Consider the following 21851-nt stretch of genomic DNA (forward strand, 5'->3'; position numbering starts at 1 on the left):
ATGTTAAACTGTTATGGAGGGTTTAGACTAGCTTGTCTAAACCTGATGGAAACCTGAGGGACAAATTCACATTGGAAGGAAGTAAAGCTGGGAACAAGAAGACAAAAAGTGGCAAGTGCAGGTGAAATGAAGACAAGCATCAACTAAGTTTAGAAAGCTGAACTGTGTCAAAAATTCAAAGTTAAGGGTATTCTATCTGGACACATAGAGCTTTTGCAACATGGTAGATGTTTAAAAGGTGCAATTAAAGATCAATGGGTATGATATAATTACTATTACAGAAACATGACTGCTGGGTGACTAAGACAGGGAACTGAACACTCACGGATATTCAACATCTGGGAAGGACAGGAAAAAAGCACAGGGAGGTGGAATTGCACTAATAACAATAGATGGAATTTTGGAATCTGTACGTTAGCAAGGGAGGATCTCAGATGTGGAATGTGTGACCGGTTAGCATGCAGCAAGGGAGCAAGCAAGGAGTTGTTTATAAGTCAGATAACAGTAGTGATGGTGTGAGTAATGCTATTAGGAGATTCAAGAATAAGTAAGAGTAATTATGGATGACCTAAATTTGCATGTAGAGTGGGTTAGCCTAATGAACACTAATACTGTGAATGGTGAGTTTCTGGAGTGTGTGATGATTTTTCAGAGCAGTATGTTGAGGAACTGAAAGACTACTGAATAATATTGTTGTTCATGAACCTTTAAGGATGTCAGACCTTGAGTTTCAAGATGATTGAATTTTATACTACATTTGAAAGTGAGGTAATTCATTCTAAAGCAGGGTGTTAAATTTGAAAAAAAGGAAATAATGAAGCTATGAGGGACAAATTGGCTGAGGTAGATTGAGAAAATGCATTCAAACATATGATGGTACACAATGAATGGACTCTCTTTAAAGTATTATTATTATCACACCATCACTAGGGTTATCTGACTTATTAACAACTCCTTGCTTGCTCCCTTGCTACATGCTAATAGATTCCACATTCCCTTTCTTGTTCTTAGGTACAGACTGACAGATTCCACATTCCACATCTGAGATCTTCCCTTACTAATGTGCAGATTTCAAAATTCTATCTATTATTATCAGTGCAATTCCACCTCCCTTTGCTTTTTTCCTATCCTTCCCAGATGTTGAATATCCGCGAATGTTCAGTTTGCTGCCTTAGTCAAGCAGCAGTCATGTTTCTATGCAATTCAATCACAACCATTGATCTTTTAAACATCTACTTTGTTGCAAAAGCTCTATGTATCCAGGTAGAATTCCCTTAGCTTTAACTTTTTGACGTATACAGCAACTATACATTCCCTCAAGGCAGAAAAACCCAAAGTTAACTTTGGCCAACAAAAGAAGTTCAGGATTGTCTAAGTTTGCCTATAATTTTAAGCTATGTCCCGTCATGCTAGCCATCACCATCTGATGAAAAAGACTCTCACTGTCCACCCTATCTAGTCCTCTGATCATCTTGCATGTCTCTATTAAGTCACCTCTTAATCTTCTTTTCTCTAACGAAAACAGCCTTAAGTCCCTCAGCCTTTTCTCATAAGACCTTCCCACCATACAAGGCAACATCCTGGTAACTCTCCTCTGCACCCTTTCCAATGCTGCCACATCCTTCCTGTAATGTGGCGACTAGAACGATACGCAATACTCCAAGTGAGGCCACACCAGAATTTTGTACAGCTGCAGCATGGCCTCATGGCTCCGAAACTCAATCCCTCTACCGATAAAAACTAACTCACCATATGCTTTCTTAACAACCCTATCAACCTGGGTTGAGAGAGTGTTGCTGGGAAAGCACAGCAGGTCAGGCAGCATCTGAGGAGCAGGAGAGTTGATGTTTTGGCATAAGCCCTTCATCATGAATGAAACCCTTCATTCAGGCTTATGCCCAAAACATTGATTCTCCTGCTTCTCGGATGCTGCCTGACCAGCTGTGCTTTCCCAGCAACACAATCTCAACTCTGATCTCCAGCAACTGCAGTCCTCACTTTTTCCCTATCAATCTGGGTGACAACTTTCAGGAATCTATGCACATGGACACCGAGATCTCTCTGCTCACCTACACCACCAAGAATCTTACCATTAGCCCATACTCTGTATTCCTGTTACTCTTTCCGAAGTGAATCACCTCACACATTTCTGCATTAAACTCCATTTGCCATCTCTCGGCCCATCTATGTCCCTCTGTAACCTGCAACATCCTTCAGCACTGTCCACAAATCCACCGACTTTAGTGTCATCTGCAAATTTACTAACCTATCCTTCTATGCCCTCATTCAGGTCAGTTATATAAATGATAAACAGCAGTGTCCCCAAAACAGATCCTTGCGGTACACTGAATGCCAGGATAAACATTTCCTATTAATCACCACCCTCTATCTTCTTTCAGCTAGCCAATTTCTGATCCAAACTGCTAAATCACCCTCAATACCATGCCTCCGTGTTTTCTGCATTAGCCTACTGTGGGGAACCTTATCAAACGCTTTACTGAAATCCATATACGCTGCATCAACTGCTTTACCCTCATCCACCTGTTTGGTCACCTTCTCAAAGAACTCAATAAGGTTTGTGAGAAAAGTATCAAATATTAGCCTACTGTTTAAAAATAGATAACAGACATGCCAGTCTTACAGAAGTTGATAGAACCTATTCTAAAGCTGCCATCTACTTCACAACTTTACAGCTGGTGTTACCATTTATGTCTATTATTGGCTGGTGTTTCCTACTTGTCGTGATTGATGTTGAGGAACTTCATGCCTTTTTTTTAATATTGTTTTTGAATTAAAACTTTGGAATCCATGTTGGTTCTTAGTACAGGCAACCTAACCATATAGTGCAGCCAAATTCTATTTTGTACACATGCCCAAACCAACAAAACCTGCTTTGCTTAGATTAGCACCAGCATGCTTGGCATGTTTGCATGGAAGAGGACTATTTAAACAAAGTGTTTATTGGATATAGGCTTCACTGGCTAGCCAGCATTTATTACCCATCCCTCGTTGCCTTCAGGAGGTGGTGATGAGCTACCTTCTTGAAATGCTGCAGTCCATTTGTTGTAGGGAGACCCAAAACGATATTATGGAGGACTTTCAGGATTTTGACTCAGCAACACTGAGAAAATGCTGATATATTTCCAAGTCAGGCTTCCAGGGCAACTTTCAGCTGTTGGCGTTCCCATGCATCTGCTGTATTTGTCCATCTAGATGGAAGTGGTCATGGGTTTGGAAGATGCTCCCTAAGCAGTGTTGGTGAATTTCTGACCCAGCTAGTGGATGGTGCCCACTGCTGCAACTGTATGTCAGTATTGGAGGGAGTTAGTACCTGTGGATGTGGTGCTAATCAAGTGGGCTGCTTTGTGCTGGATAGTCTCAAGCTTCTTGCTGGAGCTGCACTCATCCGGATGACTACATTGGTGATTCTTTCTTTGCATGTAATGCCAAGGATATATCGTAGGCATCAGAGTAGGACCTTATAGAGTTGTGTTTTTTGGTAAGTGCAGACTGTCTAAGCTTTGCTCACAACATGCTGACAATTCAGACCTTGAAGAGTTTGCCGTCTGATTTTGTGTGGAGATACGCTCCTTCCATGTTGACGGGGAACAAAAAGATCAGAAGGACAGAGAAAAAAAATGACAAGAGTATGTTTGTTTGATTTAAGTTGCCAAGGGCAGGGAGGATAGACATAGGCTAGGATCTTCCTCTCTATAGCCTAAATCCAAAGGCTGGAGAGATGTGAAGAGGGAAACACATGTTCATTGAAGATAGGGAATCCCACCCAGATCTTCCTGCTGAGCAATAAGCAAACAGATTTGATCAGATTAATGCAAATTAATGGGTTCCACATCTCCCCATCCCTCCCCCAACCCCATTTACAGCCTGCCTGCTGTAGTTAAAGACTAGCCAACTCTTTTATTCCATTGCATGTGGAGCTGAAATAGTTGCTGCCTGACCACTTCAAGTCCTCAATTGATTAGATTAGATTCCCTATAGTATAGAAACATGCCCTTCAGCCCAACAAGTCCACACCAACCCTCCAAAGAGTAACCCACCCACACCCAATCCCCTACTCTGTATTTGCCCCTAACTAATGCACCTAAAAACTATGGGCAATTTAGCATGGCCAATTCACTTAGCCTGCACATCTTTGGACTGTGGGAGGAAACCGGAGCACCCAGAGGAAACCCATGCATACACGGGGAGAATGTGCAAATGCCACACAGACAGTTACCCGAGGCAGGAATTGAACCTGGGTCCCTGGCGCTGTCTGAGCCACCATGCTGCCCTAATTGACATTGGGCTGGGAAGCTTGGACAAAAGTGGGAAGGTGGCAGGGCTCTGGTCTTGCCGAATTAAGTTCACTTCCTGCCTCAGGACCTACGTCTCTGGGCACAGAAGTTTCTGCCCATAGTTTTGGTTTATAAGTGACTCAGTACACTAATGAGCAAATCGTACAAGCAAACCCTGACCTGAATGGTTTCTTGCTGTATAGTGGAGAACCTGTAACTATTTAGACTGAAAGTGGATAACGGCAAAAAAGGGAACTTAAAAATGAGCAAAAATCGAACAATGCAAAAGGAGCACCAATTTGTAAAGGGCTCATGCAAGTATTGGGTTAATTTGAATGTTTCACGATATGATGTTAATAGTGAAGGTACTATAGCCTTTATATATAAAACTGTTCTCCCTGATACTTTCATTGAAGAGTTTTTTTTTCATTTAAAATACCTGTGTTAGAAATTTTAACCTTTGTTAAAAGTAACTAAAAATAGGATTTGAAACAGAAAACATTCATTACCAATATCACACAAAGGCACTTGCATGCATTAACTGCTGGAATCTCACCTTCACAATGTCAACTCACACAAGTACTGCAACACTGTTTTTGAATGAGAACAATTAAGAAAACGGAGGAAACCTGATAGCTGAAAATATAACAGGGACCCAACCATTTCAGATGTGAGATCTTCTGCTCTCATCCAAAACCAGCGTGTGTAATTTTTCTAATCTAATTAATTTTGAACACGGTGATTTATCTTGATTAAATTATTATTTCTAATGATTTGATGCCTGTGCTGTCATTATTTTATTGGAATCTCTATTTTAATTAATCCTCAAGCTGCCGTTTGGGAATGCTGTGTTTCAAATTGAGTTTTAATGAGTCTATTTTATTGATATGGATGCAGGATCACAGCACTTTTTTTAAGCAATGATGGACAGTAAATAATGAAAATATGATTAATTATTTCATCAAGAGCGTCTAAAGACTGAGAGCAACCCTGATATTTCCAATGAAATTGCAGAAATACCTGACCTCACAATAGTCAGTTACTTGTTAAATCAAATCCCTTCTCAGTTTAATTCTAGTGAAGGTAGCTATATATGGTGCTGTTAAAATTGGCAGGAGCTGTGACAACTGGAAATCTGAGAATTGTGTCAGAGGTTATCTTGTCTGGGGTTTATGTCCAAAACTGACCCAGAAGAACAGTTTGTAAGTGTTTGTTCATGTACACTGTTCAACTCCATCATGGCTCCATGCTCCATAACACTTATGTAGTACCTATTTTATTCACAGCACATTTTATCTATATACAGCATGAAATGTTCTTCCTCCTTTAATCTCTGTGGTGCGAAAGTAAAGACTTATCTAAAAAATGTCCAGTCATCCTTGCCCTGGGGTCATCCTGACCACTCATTCCAATCTCATGCTTTGCCACAAGTTTTAGGATTTTAAACCCCAGGCATCATACTGGCTATGTAAAAACAATGACTGCAGATGCTGGAAACCAGAGATTAGATTAGATTGGTGCTGGAAAAGCACAGCAGTTCAGGCAGCATCTGAGGAGCAGTAAAAATGCTGTCTAAACTGCTGTGCTTTTCCAGCACCACTCTAATCATACTGGCTATGCACAACTTCCAAAATAATTTTTCCTTATTGTCTGTTCTTATTATCTTAAGTGATGGGTAAATGGTGAAATTCCAAATTTACTTAACATTAGGTCCATCAGTTATGAAGCATGTTGGACTCAAAATTGACTAGAATCCATTATTATAAAGAAGAAATTTAACAATCCATGGGAAAGCGACACTGCCAAACCTCTTCCATCTTGTGCCTCAAGTGTCTGGATTTATCCATCAAGATCTTGTGTACTTTAGGGTGTTTAACTTTGAACTTTTAACTAATTTGACCATTTATGGAGATGTGAGCATCACTGACATGCCAACATTTAAGATTCATCTCCTAACTGAGGTTGGTGATGAGCTACCTTTTTGAGTTGTTTCAGTATTTGTGGTGAAAATACCCCCACAATGATGATGAGTTGGGAATTCCAGTATGACAACTCAATGACAAAGAAGGAGTGGCAATACAGTTCTGGATTCAAAATGTTAACTCTGTTTCTCTCTCTGCAGATATTGCCAGACCTTCTGAGTTTCTCTGTCACTTTATTCTTTCTGTATAGAGATCAAGTGCTTGGAAGGTACTGTCAAAGGAAACATGACAATTTGCTGCATTGCATCTTCTAGATGGCACATGCTGATGCTTCTGTAGTAGGAAGGAGTAAATGTTTAAGATATTGAGTAATGTGTAATGAAAACTACATGGATAATTGATGATAATAATGAGAGATTAATACTAATATTATAGTTGGCACACAAAAGGCTCCATCTGTGGTTGTGAAGTTGCAAAATATAGTTGTTCTTAGAGTGCAATGGTAGTGCAGAGTGAAATAACTTTTTTTGTATAGCAGCATGATATTTTTTGGATATCTCACTAATTAGGGTTGAGTATCCATGACTGTCTGCTAATGTGCATAAGTGACATAAATTAATAGCTTGTCTTTTATAGTGTCAAGTGTTGTGGGCCAAATCAGGCAGCTAGGGTTAGACTAATTTGTCATGTAACTTAACTGGTGATGCTTGATAATGCAGTGATCTAACGAAACTAAGTCAAAGGAAGAGTGAAAGAACGCTCAGCAGAGACTGGATTAGACATGAAAGGATTAGCTTTTGACATTTTGACTGTGATTAACCTTTGTTAAGAAAGCAGAGTCTATTTTAAGTGTGCTATGTATATTCTTTGCACTGTTTATGACGAATAATCCTCATAGATAACTATTCTAGACTGAAGATGCAGATATCTTAACAGCACCTGGCTTGACTGATACTGAGTGAATGGGACATACTCCCTTTGCTTTGGAATAGAAAAAACAGTGCATTGTAGAGCAGCTATTAAACAATAGATGACAATGATTACAGAACCAGTTCGGCACATCCATTTTAGTTCTTAATCGATCCTTCCCCTCAGGGTCCCATCAGAATTCATTTGGGAAACTCAGAAAAAGAGGTTTGGTGTCTTTCCCTCCACAGTCTGCATCCAAATCCAAATGCCTTGAATATGACTTCCATGAAGATCCTTGTGTTTTTTTTGCTTAGATTACAATAACAAAACGATCAGCTGTGAGTGTACCTGAGAGAAACTAGACCTTTACCAGGGATAAAGTCAGTACTGTACAGTAAAACAGTGTGAGGAATCAATTGAACTGGCTGTGTGTGTGATGTTGTTGCTTGTATTCAGAAACTAATTGCATCGAAAATTGCAAATTGGAAAAGCAGAAGCAGCTCATTATCTCAAATGATTGTGTCCTCAATACAGTTTCACTGTAATTGAGATTGCACTGTGTTTTGGCCTTGGTGAGTACAAAACCCAGCTGAGTATGTTTGAGTTCTCATTAATACCTCTTTTAAGTGCTTTTCCAAATTTTACATTAGAGTGGGTACATCTGTCCTTCAGAATCAGAAAACAAAATTCTCTAAGAGCTCTGGAGTTTTCACATTTATTAATTCCCATTGTTTTGATTGTCTGTCTAAAAGTAATGAGGTGCATGGATCTTTGTTTCAAATATTTCCTCAGAGAATCAATTGAAAAGGTGCATGATGGACTCGGAAGGGTTTAAATTTGTTAATTTCAGAACAATTTAAGCAGTGGGCCATTGTATTTTCTCAATGTCCTTCTATAGCTTAGCACTCTATAATGTCTGGCAGAATCCCACAAAGCAAATTAAGATTTTCATTTCAGCTGTTCTTATTTAAATGAAAAATTTCTGGTTATTTTTCACAATTATGTCAAAAAATCAAAACCTTTCACTAGAGAAAGCTACTTAAATTGTCCTTGTTTAAAAACAAGGCTCAAAAGTACACAATTTTCCAAGGTGTGGCTTTTTGATTTTGTGACAATGCTGTCACTTTAAGAGGTTATTTTGTCCTGTTTTTTTTTTAAGAGAGGTTGTAAGGTGTTGTGGAAGAATCACTCAATGTTCCATAAAACGTTACCAGGAGACACAGAAAATCCTTCACAGAATTAAACTTTAATCTTGCAAAATCAACGCTGTGGCAGCCAGAAAAATGTCTTCCCTGACTGCCCTTAACTTTTCCAGTTTGTACAATTTGTTGGTCCTGCACTTATCGGATAACGTTAACACAGTCAATCATGCTGGCTTGCTTTACCTTTCTAAACTAATCATCATCTGTCATACTGGTTCCCTCCATCACACTTAACCTATCACATTACAATGCCAACATCTTCAGCTTTAGCTCATCTCCCAGTGATTTAACTAACCTATCACAATGCACTACCGTTATCTGTTATGGAGCCCTGTAACATGATCCCGGGCATACATTGCAACACTAAGTTAACCACATGACTGTCATAATAACTTTCTTCAAGGCAGAGGTATGGAGCTTTGTCTATGAAAGTAAACAATTTGTGAGGCCCTGGGTTTTGTTTTAAAATCAGAACAATGGAAGCAATCTCAGTGGGGCCAGCTCTCAGAGACCAGGCTTTTTGGGTTTTTTAAAGTTTTTAGGTTTAGTTTTAGGTAGGAACTCGAAAGAGTTGGAAGCTTCAGTGAATGTCTCCTGGCTGCTGCACTTTCTGAATTTTCTCTTGATGTTTTTTCCTCTTGGATAAGAGAACTGCATGTGAGAATTGAATCTAAATTTGTCTTTTTGTCAAGGGATGTGTTTATGGGATCAGTTAGTTAACAATACTTACTGTATCTATTATTTGGCTAAATTTTCCAATATTTAAGTTATTCTAAATTTCTCTTTGTTTTGTTTATATTTTAACTACAGTGTTTAAATAAATTTTGTTTTGCATAATGTCAAGTAGTCAAGCAACAGGAACACGGCATGTCACATCTACCTTTAAAATAAGAAGAAATGGGGGTCCAGCCTACCTTCTTAAAGTATTTTGAGGGGATTTGGTCTGGTCCATAACAGCTCGTTCATAGTTATAGAATACAAAAGTCTAATTGGCAATTGCTTTCTCCTGAGTTGTAAATGTAGTTTTATATCTGATGGGCTCAATATTATTTAAGAAATAGAAGTTCCATTTTCTTGCAATCCACCCGATATAATTTCAGTTCCCACTCCCTATCAAAAAAATCAGATTCTTCATGACAACTTTGGTCAACAAAAGAACCCTGGTCTGGATTCACGTTTCGTAGCAGCATTAATGCTGCGCCTTTTCTAGATTCTATTACTATGCTGTTGCATGACCCTCTCCATCTCAACTCTATAGAATCTTGAAAGGGTGTAGATTGTTCATCTTCCTTGTCTACACTGAATATAGTTGATTATCTTCTAAAACCTTTTCAATCAAGTTGATTGAATCTTCCTTTTTAACGCCAAGAATAGCTTTCAAATAATGCTACATGTATAAAAAACTGTCCACAATTTCATCTTCTTCACCATCTCTCCCATGCTATGACTTCACTTCCATCAATCCTATTCTGCATGGAAACAGTCTCTCCAGCCAGGGTAACTTTGTTGTTTGGCTGCATTTCCCTTCCACAGATTCTTTTTCATTTCTTCCACCATATCCCACCAACTGTTGGCACATATATTGGCCAATACTCCACGTGCGCCCTATGTATCTCCATGGACATTAGGTACATCGCCCTGTAAGTAAATGCACCAATAGGTGAGCCTCAGAAACTGAACAATCAAAATCATCTAGATGGACAAAAAGAGTTAACAATTAATAAATGTTCATAAATAAATACCATTTCTGCTTTAGTCTGAGTTGTACAGTTTGCTTTTCTATTGTTTGAAGTATGTCAGAAACATGAATGGGAGATCTTCACGTAATCCCAAGTGAGAGGTACAATGGCTTTAGGTTAATCGCTCATTGTGTGGCATGTTACCTTATTCACAGCACACAAAAAGGTGCATGTTTTCGATGGCAGCCTTCTTGATCTGCCCATGAATAAGGAGTATCAAAAGGAATATGAAAAGGAATCCAAACACTATTGCTCAGCTCACAGAAAGACTAAGCTTGCCTCCTGTAGACGGAATTTTGTAATGCCATGGAAACTATAGTTTTAATGAATTATGTCTATTTTGTTAACGGGATGCAGATGATCCTAGTGTTGTTTTTCAAAGCTTGGGTTCATGAGACGAATGTGAAATATGAAGGTAAATGAGACATTAGACAGAACCCTTGGGTTCCAATCCAGATGATTTGCATTCAGTAATAGCTGATAGCCCACCCGAGGTGAAAATGAGACCAGTTTGGATAAAGTGCTGGGAGGAAATACTGCATTCAGGAATTATCATAACAAGATGATTCTCCTGAAGTCAAAATCTTTTGCTGTTGATATGATACTCCTAGGGATAGAGTGCATCCAACCCCATGCACAAGCAGCAAAGGCATTGTTTATTGAAGTGATGGATGTTTCCATGACAACGAGCCATACGAATCAGTGGCTCTGCTGACACCAGTTTTGAAGAAAACTGCCCAAAAGATCCAACAAAGTGTAGGGTGCAAATACCCCCATTTCCTGATGGCAGTTGCAGAACCACATCAAGGGATGCTTCAAGGCTGTTGTAGAACTGGATCATATTAACTGTGAATTAGGGCCAGAATGCTCAGGAGAGATGTTTGGAAGCCCGTCTCTACAGCAAGGGTAAGAGATGTTAGGAACTGCCTTCCACAACTGGCAGTGGGTGCTGGATTAGTTGTTAATTTTAAATCTGAGATAAACTTTTGTTAAGCAAAGACATTAAGTGTTGTGAGCCAAAAGCAGGTTTCTGGTGTTAGGCCACAGATCAGCCAGGGCCTCAATGAATGGTAGAACAGGCTCGAGAAGGGCTGAATGGCCTACTCCTGTTCCGATGTTCCTGTCAGTATGCAGCCAGTCACATTGAAGTGATCTCTCAGATGGCAAACCAGGATGTTAAAACCATTTAATGCTTATAATTTTCATCTAAGTTTTTTTAAAAGTCGAACATTTTAATTGGATTGAAATGGTGAGCACAATTAATATAATGAAAAATCTCTTCTTATAATGCGTAGCTTTCTTAACATAATGAGAAAAGTTGATTTCAAAAAATGTGTAACTGACCTTTCAGGGTGTGTAAGAATAATTCTGATGTTAAATGCTGTTAACACTTTATTTAGAAAGCTGTCACTTTCTCAGAGGTTTTCACAAAGACGCTGACTGTGACCCAGATCTTCTGTGGTGCAACTATCATCATCAGGTTGCTATTCCACTCAGACTTTCCTTAAAGTTGACTCTTTTCCTCTGACCTTCTGAATCCAGCTCCACAAAAAAATAAGGAGCACAGTGTCCCTCAGAGAACTCCATCGGTTTGGAGATGTACTGGAGAAGATGGAATGTTCACATTGTCCCAACTCCTGTATAGTAGGTTTTAAGCTGCACTCTTAAAATTGGTAGTAACACTGGTAGTCAGTGGTTGAGATGAATAAGTGGGACAGTGTAGAACAAAACATCATAGATATACAGTGAGAGGAGGTAGGTTCAAAACTCAGTTGACGGGTAACGACTTCTCCTAGAGTGTTAGGAATCTGTTGAATCCACTAACCCAGAATGCACTGGACGCAGAATCAATCAACAGATTCAAGAAAAAATCGCTGTGTTTCTGATGAAAAGTAGGATAAGGGGCTATGGGGAGCAGGCAGGTGAGTGGACTTGAGATCAGGATAAGATCAGCCATGATCATGTTAAATGGCAGAGCGGCCAGAAGGAATGGATTACTTGCTCCTGCTCCTAATTCCTATGTTCCTACAAGTGAATGGTTATGGTGGTGGTGTGGGAAAGTGGATGAGGTGGTTGTGGAGGGTGGCAGGTGAATGATGAAGGTAGTTGGTTGTCAGGTCTGCTCAGATGGTGGTTGAGTGAATGCTGGGTGATTGCCCCAAATTGGTTGGTGCAATCAGACCGGGTTGGGGGAACAGCCAGGTGATCAGGGTTGTTAGGAGCTAGTTAGGTTGAGGCGGGTGGCAATTGGATGGGTGGTAGGGGAGGGAAAGGGAAAAAGGGACTAGTCGGTTATGGTCGGTGGCCAAGAGGAGTGGTTGTTGGTAGGAGTCAAGGCAGAGTGTGTCTGTGTGTGTGTGTGTGTGCGTATACACGCGCGCACGTATGTCGACATGTGTGTGTGCGCGCACATGTGTGTGTGTTTGTGTCTGTGTGTGCACATGCATGTGAGAGTGTGTGTGTCTGTGTCTGTGTGTGTATATATGTGCACGTGTGTGTGTGTGCATGTGTGTCTATCTGTGTGGGTGTGTTAGGGTGGTGGTGAGGTTGATTAGAAGCTCTATCCTGTAATTATCCAGGAACTGAACTAGGAGTAAGATCTTGTGCTCCAGGAGTGATGACCTGGTGAACTCTGACTTAGTTGGGATCGTGGTGCAGCTAAACCGCATTCCACCTTTTCACACCAACCAGAACTAAATCCTGGGCTGCAAGGCCCACAGTCTCCTGCCCCCAGCCAATCGATGCCATTAAATGACCAATTAAGGAACAATGCCCCACTGCAGTGGGGACTCATAGAGCTACAAGCAGTGACCAAGGGTGGGGTAGACGAGTTGTCTCAGTTGGGAGGGACAGTGTTGTTCCTCTACAAGAGGCACTCAGTGCCTGATCGAGAGACTAGACGTCTTGCAGGGAGTTAGCTGTTGGGAACCAAGCTTCTTACCATTGCCTACCCTTTGTCCCCCACCCCATTTCCATGATGCCCCAACCCAATAATATTCCCCATCTCATTTAACCCTTTGTCCTGGGTGCTCTGCGATCCGAGACCTCACTGAATGCTCTTCCATCGAGCAAGCAAGGACTTTCCCTGAAAGAGTCAGGGTGAGTCCATTGCAGGCTCTCAAACCAGCTGATGAGGCCCCTGACAAGTTTCTACCCAAGGTATTTTCTGAGAATCAACTTCTGGGAAATTCCCACGGAAATCTGCATGTCGGAAATTACACAAGGTCCTGACACACAGTTCTGGTGCGAGATCCGTTATTAGCCGATCTGGAGATTGGAATTTTTCCACTGTGAGAAAGATCTTATCATTTCAAGGACTGCGCATGATTGCAACCTGCACGTTTCACCCTCTGTAGAAAGACAGAATTGCTCGTATTAAATTCTGGATTTCTGTATCACTCTGCGCATATGTAGAACTCACAAAACTACTTTTATTTTCAGGTAGTGATGACAACGAGCTTTTTCTCAATCATTGCCTCTGCAAAATACAGGCAATAGAGAGCAAAAAGATTTTTTATTATTTTATTGGAAGCCGGGTGCTTTTCAAATTTTCAGAACTGTCCTCTGAAAGTATTGGCAATACTTCTCCTTCCCTGACTCTGTAAATCGACTTTCTGCCATAATTGCAGGAAATGTACGGCAGACCAGAAAAAAGTTACAGGGAAACTAAGTTACAGTTAGAGTCCCTTGGCAACTAATTGTGGACTGGACAATCCGACATTTGAGTAGACTGTTCTGGTTTACAGCTTAAAAAGTTCTGAAAAACTAATGTGAAACTTTCAACCTTATACTTGTAATGCTGTGCCTATTAGCTGAGGGACAGAGCATTAGATAATTAGACATTCAATGATCTTCCATTCATTCATCACAACATTATTGACTGTCTGAGATTTGTTTCTTAGGTATGTTGTTGTTTTGAGCAAACGTTCTCAACAAGTCAGCTATTAGACTTTTGCGACCATCCATGTCACTCCAACGCAGTCCTTCTGTTCAGTTTTGCATTTGACAGAAAATGGCAGCTTTAATTCTATTCAGTGCTGTCTTTAGTGCCACAATAAGGCCAGTATCAGTAAGTATTATAAGTGCCAGGAAGGACCCGCCTAAGCCAATGATCCCACAATACTTTACTGTTAATGTTGTAAAAGCCCTCCCATCTTGTGAGGCCCAATGATCGCCTGCTGATTTAACATGATCTGCCTCTGATATATCTGACAGGTGATGAAGAGGATGAAGACACAGGAGAGGAGAGACTGCCCTCATGTTTTGACTATGTGATGCATTTTCTGACCGTCTTTTGGAAGGTTCTGTTTGCCTGTGTACCTCCTACTGAATACTGGAATGGATGGGCCTGCTTTGTCACGTCCATTCTCATCATTGGCCTCCTAACAGCCATCATTGGTGATCTGGCCTCTCATTTTGGCTGCACCATTGGTCTGAAGGATTCCGTTACAGCTGTGGTATTTGTAGCTCTCGGCACTTCAGTACCAGGTAAATAAATATAAGGAGCAAAAAAACTATTATAAAATTGCTTGAGAATGTTCATACTAAACTGAAATGTCTTCAATTCATGTGAAGGGGCATTGATCTCTTGATTTGTTGCACCATCTCAAATATTTCTGCAGATGTTTCAGTTACAACTAGTGACTTTTGACTTTCAGTAATGTCACTGAATTAGTGACCTAGAGAATCAGGTGAATGCTTTGAGGTCATGGGTTCAAATCTCATTTACAGTAGCTGGTGCAATTTAAATTCAATTAAATGTCCTTTCTAAAGCTAGCCTCTGAAATGGTGACCCTGAAACTCTCATCACTGATTCATACAATACAGAAGAGGCTCTTTAGCCCGTTGAGTCTGTATCGCCAAAAACACGCTACTACTGACAATAGCCCCACTTTCCCACACTAGGCCCAAAGCCTTGAATGCTATGACACTTCAACTTCATCTAAATATTTTATAAAGTTTGCAGGGATTCCCATCTCAACTACACTTCCAGGCAGTGCATTCCAGACCTCCACTATCTGGGTGAAAAAGCTTTTCCTCAAATCCCTTTTAGCCTCCTGCCTTTCACTTCAAAATTATGCCCCTCTGTTATTGACCCTTCGAGGGGGATTTGTTGCCTATTATTCACCCTGTCCATTGCCTCTCATGATCTTATACATCTCTATCAGGTTCCCCATAACATTCCTCTGCTCTAAAGAAAACAACCTGAGCATATTCGCCTCTCTTCATTACTGAAATGCTCCACCGCAGGCAACATCCTGGTGAATCTCCTCAGCACCCCCTCCAGTGCAATCACATCCTTCCTGTAGTGTGGTAACCAGAACTGCACACACTCCTCCAGTTGTAACCTGACCAAACTTCTGCACCTTTCTGCTCTTAGAACTTATGCACGCCTAATAAAGGGAAGTATCCCATATGCCTTCTTAACAACCCAATTAACCTGTCCAGCCGCTTTCAAGGACAAGATCCCTGTGTTCCTCTAAGCTTCCTGGTGTCTTGCCATTCATCGAGTACATGGGTATTGAAAAACTCATCTGCTTCACTCATGCTTCATTCAAGAAGCTTCACCTCTTTACACAGAGGTGCGTGGAATGCAGTGCCAGCAGTGGTAGTAGAGTCAGGGTCATTAGGGACTCTTTAAATTACTGTTGGATAGGCAGATGAATGATAGTAAAATGAAGGGTGTGTAGGTTATTTTGATCCTAGAGTAGGATAAAAGGTCAGCACAACATCGAGGGCTGAAGGGCCTGTTCTGTGCTGTACTATATTCTGTGTGTGGTGGGTGAGGAAAGTTTACCTTGTCTGGTCTCCATGTAACTCCAGCCCCACAGCAATGTGCTTCATTCATAACTACTCTCTGAACTGGCTGAGCAAGCTGTTCAGTTCAAGGGCAATCAGGGATAGGCAACAAATCCTGGCCTTGCCAGCGATACCTACATACCCTTGCAAAAATAAAGGATGGCATTGGCTGCACCCATTTTGTACTAAACAAAATTCCACATCGGGTCAATGGGCTGTTAACGGGGCTGATTTCCCTCTGAGTTCCTGCTGGGATTTTGCCTATTTTCCAGGCTGAAGGTGGGGGAAGGAGTAGCAGAGTTGGTCTTGCTGTGGAATTGTAGACAACCATAAGGATATCAAACAGAAATGACATGGGCGTAATATCACAACAACAACTTTACTATTTTCTGTGGTGGCCTCATGAAAGGCACTTCAGCCTCTGAAAGTGAGCCTTGAAATGTTGCATCAGGCATCCCTCCTATTCTTTCTTCTCCACCTCCAACTGGGAAACCGCAAAACGGTTAGGGACGAAGGATCACAGTGCGCACAGTCAGGGCACAGCCCCTCCTTCATGAGTGCGATTCGGCTGTGATATGTTAATCTTCCCAGCAATGCTTGTAACCTCAAAATTTGTGTTTCAAATGATTAGGACCATTCCCCAGTCACCAGCTTGCCAACTTCCAACGAGCTCCTGAGGTCAGGGATATGTTGGAAGAACTGCTCCTGGTCTGGATTTTGTAGCTCATCAAAATGAGGACTGCCCAGAAACCTTTGCGCATTGAGATAAAATAGTGCTTTTATATTAGAGTTCCAGACAGTAGCATCAGGCCTGCAATGTTACCAAGTAGACCAGGGAAAAATGGAGCTTGTCAGATTTCAACCCTGCTGAATGGGTGGCAACAGTACCCTGTCCCAGGGAAAGATTTCAGTCTGTATCCTTGGCCAAACTAAAGCTGGCCATTCAACAAATTGGGGCGCACAGTGACAAGTGTAGAGCAGGATGGTCTCTACAGTTTAACAAAAACAGAAATTGCTGGAGAAACTCAGCAGATCCAGCAGCATTTGTGGAGAGAAAGTAGAGTTAATGTTTAGAGCCCATATTTTCAAAATGGATAGTAGCTAGGAAAAGGTTGTATATAAGTGAAGACGGGGTCAGGGAAGGGTTGGGGGTGTGGTGGGTGGTGGGGAGTGAGCGGATAGACAGAGGTAGAGAGAGAGAGAATTACGTGAGGCAGACAAAGGGGTGGATGACAGTATGCCAGCAAGAAAGGAAGGCTGATAATCGGGACCATAAATGGGTGAAAATGAATTGGCTGAGCTGAAAGAGTGACAGTGTGGGAGTGGGTAAACGATATTGAAGAAGGTCAGGGAGAATAAAGTTGGGGAAGTCTTACTACAGCAGTACAGGGAATTGGTTATGGACTTGGAATATCTGTATAATTCTGGTGCACGAATAAAGTGAGAGACATACTTGCAATGGAAGAAATTCAGAGCAAATTCACTAGCTGCGTTCCCTCAAATGATTTTAATTTTTGCAGATTTCTGAAGTGCGTGCATGCATGCCATTGACTTTCAAAACTGTAAATCAATCATGAAAAGATTGTCAGCAGGCCGATCGGCTTACACAAACTCTCGGAGTGACCGTGTAGCCACAGAGCATAGAGGAAACATTGCTCACGAGGCTAATTAAAAAGATTTACAAGGATGTTGCCAGGGTTGGAGGATTTGAGCTATAAGGAGAGGCTGAATAGGCTGGGGTTGTTTTCCCTGGAGCGTCGGAGGCTGAGGGGCGACCTTCTAGAGGTTTAGAAAATCATGAGGAGCATGGATAGGATAAATAGACAAAGTCTTTTCCCTGGGGTGAGGGCATCCAGAACTAGAGGGCATAGGTTTAGGGTGAGAGGGGAAAGGTAGAAAACGAACCTAAGAGGCAACTTTTTCATGCAGAGCGTGGTACATGTATGGAATAAGCTGCCAGAGGGAAGTGGTGGAGGCTGGTACAATTAGAGCATTTTAAAGGCATCTGGATGAGTATATGAGTAGGAAGGGTTTAGAAGGAAATGGACCAAGTGGTGACAAATGGGTCTAGATTGGGCTGGGATATCTGGTCAGCATGGATGAGTTAGACCGAAGGGTCTGTTTTCGTGCTGCACATCAGTATGACTCTATGACTGTAAAATTCCTGGGATAAAGGAATTGCCTTATGAGGAGAGCAAAAAACAGGTTGAATATAAGAATAAAAGGTGACCTTAATGAAACCAACATGATTGTGAAGGGGCTTAACAAGGTAGACACTGACAGGATGGTTCTTCTTGTGGGAGAATGTAGAATTATGGGGCGCACTTTAAAGATATAAGGTCTTCACAATTGGAAAGAGGGATTTTTTCTCTCAAAGCGTGGGTAGAGTTTGGAATTCTCTTCCCCACTGAGTAGTGGAGGCTGGACCATTAAATATGTTCAGGGCAGAGATAGGCACAGACATGATCAACAAGGGAGGCACGGTGGCGCAGTGGTTACCACAGCTGCCTCACAGTGCCAGAGGCCCAGGTTCAATTCCCACCTCTGGCAACTGTCTGTGTGGAGTTTGCACATTCTCCCCCGTGTCTGCGTGGGTTTCCTCCGGGTGCTCCGGTTTCCTCCCACAGTCCAAAAATGTGCAGGTGAGGTGAATTGGCCATGCTAAATTGCCCGTAGTGTTAGGAAAAGGGGTAAATATAGGGGAAAGAGTCTGGGTGGGTTGGTCTTCGGAGGGCCGGTGTGGACTTGTTGGGCTGAAGGGCCTGTTTCCACACTGTAAGTTATCTAATTAAAAAAGGGAGGCATAGGGTTTTTGAGGAGGGCAGGAAAGAAAATGCTGTGAAGGCCACATTCAGACTTAATGAAGTGGAGAAGCAGGTTCAGTTCCTGCCCATGTTCCTATTTCTTTACTGCCTTACCAGTCAACCTGGGTTCCCACTCTTCATTGCCGCCCCGTAGCTCCCTTTGTAAGCTGTGAGCTGTAAGGTGGGTTAACTTAGCAACATCTATAGGTCGACAGCTTTAGATCGCTATAGGAAATGGAGGTTTAGGCACAGCACTGGAAGCTGAGTGGTGCCTGTGAAGTAGCACAAGGTAATCCACTTAGTTGAGGGGAATGAGAACTGGGAAAGATGGAAGTTACTAGCTGCCAATTGCATTTTTTGAGGAAGTTGTTTCAGGGGCTGAAATCGAAGCCTTTGGCTTGCCAGTGCCCTGGTCTGATGCACCTCTTGTTTTGCCTTTGCAGACACCTTCGCCAGCAAAGTAGCAGCCGCCCAGGATCACTATGCCGACGCCTCCATTGGGAACGTCACCGGCAGCAACGCAGTCAATGTTTTCCTGGGCATTGGATTGGCATGGTCCGTGGCTGCCATCTACTGGGCGTCCCAGGGCAAGGAATTCCAAGTCGATGCCGGCACCCTGGCTTTCTCTGTCACCCTCTTCACCATCTTTGCTTTCGTCAGCATCGGCATCCTGCTGTACAGGCGGCGGCCGCACATCGGGGGAGAGCTGGGTGGTCCGTGGGGACCCCGAGTCATCACTGCCATGTTGTTCGGGGGATTATGGTTACTGTACATTCTGTTTTCTTCGTTGGAGGCTTACTGCTACATCAAGGGGTTCTAAAGCAACAGAAGGCCTCCGCTACGCCCCAAAGAGACACATACCCCCTTGAATCTCTTCAAACACAATGCAATACTCGCCAACAATATTCCACTCTTTAAGGGAAAACAGAATTACTGGAGATGATCCCATTGAAGAGGGCAGTGTACGTCCTACAAATAAAATGAAAAGAACAGAAGGCATTTTGTCAAGGACTGTCCTGTATCTTCATCAAGCACTCCTGAGCTTTCTTGCCTTACAGAAGGGTTTTTATTAAACTACAAAGGGGGGAGGGTGGGAAGGAGGTATTTGGATGCTGCTGGGACGGAGTTGGATGAAGGTTTGCCTAATCAAAGAGCCAGTTATAAGCAGAACGCATACAGTGGTGAGGACTGCCCTTCTTCAGTGGAAAAGCCTGCTGCGTGTCATCCAAAGTAATTATTATGTCCAGTCCTTGCTGCTGAGAGCTAATCCATCCAGACAGAGAGAAAAAAACATCATGTTTCACAGAAGGAACTGGGCAATGGTGCTTAGGTACAGCACGACTGGCAGTTTGAAAACAAAACATGCCTGTTGCAAAGACGCCCTCTAATTTGATTACATGTCGTGTAAATTTTGGAAACCGGTTTTTACGTGTCAGTAACATATTGGGAATTTGCTTGTGTTGTCACGAGTTGGAAAGAATTAAAGCACTTATGGGGAAGGGGTGTTCCAGGAAAAGATCAACTCATCTCTCTTCAGAAAACGTGTTTGGTTCTTTTTTTGAACGGCATGTTTAACAAAACCAATGGCCGGGGGTTACCTTGTAAATACTGTCACATCATTTTAACTCACCCTCACATGCAGCTGAAAGGAAATGTCATTCAGAGTCTTAAAGTATTGCTTCCGGGAGATGCATTAATAATGGATCTCAAGCATGTGAACAGGAGAAGGCCATTCAGTCCCTCAAGCCTGACATGCTGCTGGGTATGATGGTGGCTGATTGGCATCTTAAAAATGATCGCAGGATTGCTGTAGGGGTGTCAGGGAGAGGTGACAGCATTGATGGGGTTGGGAGAACTGTACCACATTTTGTGCATCACAGTGACTCATTGTCCACAGAGTCAGACAATAAGAGAACAGTCGTACGACTTTCTGAGAGTAACGTTGCAAACAATTTGGAAACGAGTCTACTTTGAAATGTTTATTGACGTAACACAGCCACTTTCTATATAACGGCACGTAGAATTGCCTGGTCGAAGGGGGCTGCATTCTCTATAGTCTAAGCAGCACATAACATTAGAGTTGTTGAGTGCATCACATACTGTAAATATTTGACCAGAATACATTCTATGCTTACCACACTTGGAGACAGCAGGGACCCAGTGGCAAAATTACGAAAATCAAGCCCTTGCTTCTAGCAACCATAACATAACTTGAGGAGGATATTCTTAACCCAGAGGTGACTTGTTGTGACAATGAGATCTTAAGGACCTGGGCAATAATAGTTGGAGAGTGAAGTGAGAGGGAATATAGTTTGAAAGCAGAATCTCTGGGTTAATCAAAGAAGTAGCTGGATATTCAAAAGTGCTCTTATATTTCCTGCTGCTAGTGACTTGTGTACCCTCTAGCTGCATCTAATGCTTTTCTTTTCAATGGAAAAATAAAAGCTGGTCCTATAAGAGTAGAGATTTTGTTTTGACAGGCATCCACCATGTTGTAGCCAGTCTGTGTAGCCAAGTTCCTGGTGACGATTTCATAGGATTGTTGGTTTTGTCCAAAGTATTAGACCTTTTTTTTTTATCAGAGGAAGTCTGCATGGATAATTTCATCATATTTGTGTGCATTTCATTTTTTCTGATTAGAAAAGATTTGTGTAAACATTATGAAAAAAATGCAATTGTCAAAAAAAAATTTTGAATAACTTTGTTTTCTTGTTCGTTAAACCTGCTCTGAATGTTGGTGTGACTATCTCTGACTACAATTCACTGATGGGTTGCTTTGGTTTAGTTGTTCACTCATCCTTACAGTAGTTTTTTTTGTCCACTATGCTCAGGGTAACTTTATAGTGAACATAGTGATGTGGACTAGAAGATTGGGAAAAGATCCCAACCTTGATAGAGAACCAACCTCTCTAGCCAATCAGTTGAGAGTACAGGCAGTCCCCGGGTTAGAAACAGATCCCATTGCTAAGTACATTTGTAAGTCCATTTGTACACAAGTCGGAACACAATGTAGTACTATATAAAAGAGCCATTTGAAGGTACGAGCAAATGTTGGTATGTTGGATCTTTAAGATGAATATTAATATGGGATCTCATTCGTAAGCATTTGTTAAGTCAGACATTCATAAACTGGAGACTTCCTGTAGTCTGCCCATGGTTGTGATTGATTTCACAGAATAGA

At 41.7% G+C, this 21851-nt stretch overlaps 1 protein-coding gene across 6 annotated transcripts in view; it reads left to right on the forward strand.

Annotated features, from left to right (window-relative positions):
- Positions 1–21431, forward strand: part of slc8a3 (solute carrier family 8 member 3) — a 504604-nt gene extending 483173 nt beyond the window's left edge. For all 6 annotated transcript variants that reach the window (XM_043698123.2, XM_043698124.2, XM_043698121.2 and 3 more), the window contains 2 exons: positions 14283–14555; positions 19114–21431. In XM_043698123.2, the coding sequence (XP_043554058.1) occupies positions 14283–14555; positions 19114–19490 (650 nt within the window). In that variant the 3' untranslated portion in view covers positions 19491–21431. The remainder of the gene's footprint in view (positions 1–14282; positions 14556–19113) is intronic.
- Positions 21432–21851: the final 420 nt, after the last annotated feature.

This window comes from Chiloscyllium plagiosum, unplaced genomic scaffold (assembly GCF_037043375.1).
Source record: "Chiloscyllium plagiosum isolate Xiang-an unplaced genomic scaffold, Cpla_swu_hap1 HiC_scaffold_8, whole genome shotgun sequence".
NCBI classification, from domain to species: Eukaryota; Metazoa; Chordata; class Chondrichthyes; order Orectolobiformes; family Hemiscylliidae; genus Chiloscyllium; species Chiloscyllium plagiosum.